Source organism: Argopecten irradians, chromosome 7 (genome assembly GCF_041381155.1).
Source record: "Argopecten irradians isolate NY chromosome 7, Ai_NY, whole genome shotgun sequence".
Classification (NCBI taxonomy): domain Eukaryota; kingdom Metazoa; phylum Mollusca; class Bivalvia; order Pectinida; family Pectinidae; genus Argopecten; species Argopecten irradians.
In genome coordinates, this window is record NC_091140.1 from 11,090,634 (window position 1) to 11,096,942 (window position 6,309).

The window sequence follows — 6,309 nt, forward strand, 5'->3', positions numbered from 1 at the left end:
TTTAGACACACATGTTCGCACGTAGACCAAGTGATATGAATTTTAGATGAAATTTGCATTAAATGCTTATTGAAACGCTGTTTTAGCCATGAATAAAGAGTAAAGATTCAGCTGAGTGCGCACGCTCCAGGTGACTTAATCCGAGGTGAGGGAGTAATAACACCACGTAGAAGGAAGACTAAATGTTTATGGCAATAATAAAAAGGTGTTTGTTAACATAAACATGTTTATTTGTTGAAATCAAAACAAACTGGAATCATTCCAAGGACAGAATGTTCTCATAGTAAATGATTCAACATTAAATGATAAAAGGCCACCGATTGGTATGTATCTGGTTACTGTTTATTGACGAGTGATGAATACCCTAAAAAAACTATTTACAAAGAGATGAAACTTCTTTATTGCAACTACAATTTTAAACATCAAAATTACGAGTTTCATTTCCAATTTTCAGAATTTTTTGTATTCGTTCATGTGAACAACAGCTTGATGGAAGTGTAATCCCATTACCATTGAGGGTCGTCAGGATTTCATGGATTTATGATTTCTCCATATGGATCAAGCTTAAATATCAAATAGATTATCTCGTATTTCACACAATAATCCAGTACATAAATGTACATTAACACACTTTATCATTATTTTATAAGAATGTCGATAGGTCAAGTATTATAATTAACCAATAAATGTTAGCCATAATTCCTTACACAAACTTTGTGATACCCACTTCTTTTTAATTATGTAAATATATTTCTTTTATCACGTTTTAATGTTTTTGTTCAAATGAACTTTTGCCCATCTTGGTACTCTCTTTAATGCGGTATTCCAAAACTTGCCGAAATATTCTATTTGTTTTACAGCACTCGCGAGGTATTGAGGCTGATTTGGCGACAAAAGATCCTCAAATGCTTGATTTTGGTCCATAGAGATTGTCTCACCGATCGATTGGAATTCAACATCCTTCGCGAGTTCAACTAACATACCAAATATATATGCATCATCAACGGTACAGTAAGGCATTGAAAACGAGGCTCTGTACAGCTCCGGAATGACATCCATTGTCAATAATACAACGTTAGCGTAACACATAGCAGGGAATTTCGTACGACCAGGTAGTACTTCTGGAGGCACGTACCATTTACTGCTTTTATTTCTAATGATTTCAATAGAATTCTTCGGTCGCGTCTGACACATAATGACTTTGTTTTGTCTCGATAGTTCCGACAACCCAAATTCCATAACGTAAAAGAGGTTTACAAACATGTCATCATCAGCTTTGATGGCGTACTTGGCATGAAGGCAGTTATTGTTGATCCACTGGAGGGCGAGTAGGCCTTTCATAGAAATATTAGCCTTGGCATCAACAAAGTCACCTTGAACTATGTCTCCATATGTCTGACCTTCCGATTCTATTTTAGCTTGGTCTGCAGCAGTGGTTGGTCGTCCAAGGAAGAACACAACTTGAGTTCCAATATCGATGAAAGTGTCGCGGGCTGCCCATGTGCCTCTAATGGCGGCACGCTTGTCGGCGTTGCCCCAGTAACTTACAGAAATGACCAATATGTCTACCTCCGTATTTTTACATACTGAACTTGTGATAATTTCAGGTTTAGTCAGAATTGGATGGAATGTCGTTGGCACGTATCTGTCCACTGGTTTTCTACGAAACCAGCCTTTTACTACCGTGTCATCTATGTTGCCGTCTGATATTGGCGGATGTCGATATGCATCACTCTTGTCCATCTTTTCACGTTCTTCATTGAGAACAGAGAGGAAAGTTTTCCTGTTTTCTTGTAGCTCTCGCGAAGAATCGATTTTCCTTTTTGCTCTTGTAATTGTTTGGGATTTCGTTGTTATAATGATGGACAGTCCACACGCAAATATCACAAATCCCGCGAAGAAGTTTTCACAAGCGCGTGATGACTTCCTGGCATGCGCCATTGTCATAGGATCGTGGTGTCGAAGCCTTTCAGAATGACCGCATCCAACTCAGATGTTCCAAGGAGAGGAAGCTGTAACATACAGATCAATGTTTTTTTACAACTGACATTATATATAGAATATACTGTTCTCTCATACCTACACGTGTAATACTGGCTGGTCTAGAGCAATACAATCATGTCGCCTGAGGCTGTATTGCATGGCTACTCATGCAATAAAGCCTCGTGACGTCACAGCGTCAACATAATGACTATTTTCTTTGTGCAATTTTTAACTTTTTTTTTCTAGAAACTAGGCTGGATTTACTTTAAAGCCACACTATACGTACCTATCAAATTCGTTTAATAAAATATTTTTTTATGATTTTTTAATAACTATGGTACAGCAGTTGTTGAAAATCGATACACGTAAACATGCCTTCATTTAAAAGTGATCGCCATAGAACTTACGATTATTACCGAACAGAGGTCGGAAAGTTCATGACCCGTTTTCGGAAGAGTTCGGACAGACGTTACGTAGTTAAGGTAGTCACATGACGTTCTCGGCAATGACGTTACAATATCGGCTAACTTCGGCTTGTTTGACGAAGTGGGACCCACCTAGCGATGTTTAATATTTATTTGATTTTTATCAAAATATTTCGAATCATCTTCACTTCGATTTAGTCCTGTCTCTTCATGATTTACAACAGGTTTTTTTTCTTCAAAATTCTTCTAAATCATGGGGGGGAATGAAAAAAGATACGGATATTGGGCCTTTAATAGATATAAACAACGGGACTTGAGTTGAAAATGTCACACAATGTTAATGCATGTGAAATTTAAAATGCAATCCTGTTACATTTTTTCGAATTTATTCCAAAATGGCGGAAAATGATAGTAGTAAAATTGCATTAAAACGTCGAAGTATGAGAGAAAAATACTCTTTCATGTACGTGGATATGAAGGATAGGGATATTTTACCCTCGGGATCACAAAATGTAGTAAAACCCTCGGCAAGCCGCGGGTTTTACTACATTTTGTGACCTCGGGTAGAATATCCCTATCCTTCATATCCACGTATGAAAGAGTCTTATAATACAACATGTAACTCCATTACAGAAACTACTTCTAAATGTTGGATATTAGAATTTGTGAAGTAACATATGATATACCAAAATTGTTACAAATGGAACATCTTATCACATTTAATAAAAATAATTCCAAATGTTCGTCCACATTGTCTTCGTTTATGCAGTGTCTTCTAGTTGGCGGCTAAGAATAAGAAAATTTGGAGTTTTTTGGACGTTTTGAAGTGATAGATATGTATCACGTTTAAACTGCTAGTCTACTAAAGCTTTACGTTTAGCACCCTTCAATTGAACAATTATAGAAACGTTTATCATGTTCAGAGTTCATTGACGTGTATTTCGCAAGCATGAAACAAGTTGTAATGTTGTGGAAAATTGAAGGTGTATATAATGAAGTTCATGATTCACTCGATGCATTATGGTCCAATAGAGAGACTAGGCTCAGTCCACTCAAGTGAAAGGTTAGTGTGTTTATTAAAACATCCCCACATATACCTGTATGTAGGATACGATTAAATATTCAATGATTGTGAGTGTGTAATTCTGTGATGTAATTGTTTGATCAGAGAATTGATTTATAGTTTTCGTAAAAGACTGTCGCTGATATAATATACTTGATATTTGATTTATGCAGTCGCACCACGCAGGAAGTTAATAAAACTACACAAGATTGCTTTCTATATTAACTACACTTTACACCACAAATCTCATGTGTCAACAAGCTCTCTAAACAGTTCGACGTATCCAGTAACACAGGTAATTACAGCTACAGTATAGCATTCTAAAGTAACATTCTCTATTCTGCAGTAGTCACGGGTTAAATTATTTCTTCACTGGTGTATATTGTAAACTGGTTTGCAATCTTTAAAACGCCAATGGCCACCCGTTTACAGCTCGGTAGATATACAATTTATTAGTGGTGTCATCTATAATTGAGAAATTCTGGCCCTAAATAACAGCAACAAACACAAACATGTAGTATATACTTTTTCGATATTAGAATGGCTGAACCGTACACGTTAATATGTATTTACCATTGGTAGCTCCCTTCAAAATATAGTGTTCCTTGTATCAGCTACATGTCCCAGTAGTAATCCTGTACAGATTTCTCCTCACATCAATGTCACTGGAGAGGAAAGTGATCGTACAACTGTCCCGTGTCCCAGCACCTACTCGGTACAGGTAGACCCGCCCTGTACAGTTGTATTATAAGATCCTGCTCCACATGTAACACTGGTAAAGTTTTCTCCGGTTATCGTCTACCTTAGACCATTGTGTTTATATACGTATACCCTTCTATTTATCGTGTTACTGGATCCGAGACGGGTATACATTCGGATCAACCGACCGTGACTTAACTCTTAAACAAAGCATTGCTCTTACTTACTAATACAGTGTGATATGTTTACAGTGACTGGTAACTGTTCAAACAAAAGTAAGACATATATAGAAGAGCATAAGAGTCACGTGAGATTGTATTGTTTTGTAGGTTTTTTTTATAATTACGTACAATGTATGTGCACTGTCTCACTAAACAATTTATGTCACATTTAACATATTTAACTAACTCACTCACTATCGTTTTCAAATAGAATAACTTAAACAACCTTGTACATATAACTATCAAAGTAATATATGTTGCATGTCGTTGGCTATAAATATTAATAGGCACTTGAATTGAACTCCTTGACCTTGCTTCAAACATGCAGATGTTTTCCATTACAAATGATCTATAGAAATTACTGTTCAACACGATATCGGCGCAGTTGGTGTACACACACAAATGTACATATACATATATAAATGAGTGTTCATTTCATATGAGGTTTTATAAAACGTGTCTAAGATGCTGTTATTATTGCGAGCCTTGGCGAGCAATAGTTGAATGTTGAAGACAAGTTTCATAAAGTTTCCCGGCCAATGAAAAGCGCTCTAGGTTATGTTACACTTGTAACATATCCTAATGCCATATTACACGGACGAAATCAATGGTATTGGGCGGATTACTCTATAAAAGAATATATGTGATGGTGGTCAGACAGACGAGTAAATTACAAACATTGTTACAAGAAGGATGCTCTTTCTTTTCACCAATAACCGATCTAGTTCAGTTTTACGTCAATCCGTACACCTTCTTTCTTGAAACCATCACCTGCAAGAGACAAACTTCTATAACCCAAAATTCCGGTATCCTACATCCTCGATATTCCAGGGTTTACTATCAAAGTCTTATTATCCTCCCATGCAATATGTTATAGGAAAACTGAAGGCTCTGTGCGCGATAACAGATGAGCAGGTATTTCGATCCTTTGATGTACATCAAAAGAATTAAATAATGATACATTGTAATTGACTGGTGACTTTAAAGTTGGGCGTCTTTGTTATCTTCATAGTAAATATCTGCAGACTTGTGATTGTTCTCCTGAACTGCCCTCAGTTTTACTCTGACATATAACAGGAATGGATAAACGAGAGTGATAGTAACCCCTGGAATATCGAGGACGTTGACCCCAATGCTATGAATGCTTGACAAGCTCACACGATCCCTGATATAAGATGGGGAAGACGTCGCGGCCTGACTAGGACCGAGGATCTGAAGTAGACAGCAGTGGCCTGCCACTAATGATAGATCCAGTCCAGTCACGGTACGTATATTTATACCATATACATAATAGATGAGTATGTGTCTTTTTCATTACCATTATAGGAATTCTTCAATAGGGCTTTACCTCAATAAGCTAGAGAGGTTGTCTGGGTTTCTAGTCTGGTTAATCAAGGCTGTTAGTACATACTCATTTTTCATTTATCACATTGACAAAACAACAAATCCGCGTCTTATAAAACGTAACGTTGGTTTATTCATCTTATTATGATGTTCTAAAAACAAATGATAAACACAACTTCCAGCATATTTGGAGTTTCCGCCTCATCAATTGTATATAATTGCATACCAATGTATCCGATGTATACCATTGCATACCAATGTATCCGATGTATACCATTGCATACCAATGTATCCGATGTATACATTGCATACCAATGTATCCGATGTATACCATTGCATACCAATATATCCGATTACCAATGTATCCGATGTATACCATTGCATACCAATGTATCCGATGTATACCATTGCATACCAATGAATCCGATGTATACCATTGCATACCAATGTATCCGATGAACTTTATCCATGTTGTTTTATACTCTATATAACATTTCCTGTATGATGGTGCAATTAATGTCTGTGCTTATACCGTTTTTTGTAAGTTTATACTTACTTTGTGCAGTAGATGAAA

General features: G+C 36.6%; 1 protein-coding gene across 1 annotated transcript; it reads right to left on the reverse strand.

The window, feature by feature from the left end:
* Positions 1-208: 208 nt before the first annotated feature.
* LOC138327548 (beta-1,3-galactosyltransferase 5-like) lies at positions 209-4,373 on the reverse strand. The gene is made up of 2 exons (XM_069273723.1): positions 4,045-4,373; positions 209-2,012 (listed from the first exon to the last, which is right to left on the reverse strand). The coding sequence occupies exon 2, from the start codon at positions 1,945-1,947 to the stop codon at positions 760-762; it is 1,188 nt and encodes a 395-aa protein (XP_069129824.1). The 5' UTR covers positions 1,948-2,012; positions 4,045-4,373; the 3' UTR covers positions 209-759.
* Between the last annotated feature and the right edge of the window lie 1,936 nt (positions 4,374-6,309).

Coding starts and splice junctions, on each gene's coding strand:
- LOC138327548 (XM_069273723.1), bottom strand. CDS start 1,947: ATGACAATGGCGCATGCCAGGAAGTCATCACGCGCTTGTGAAAACTTC.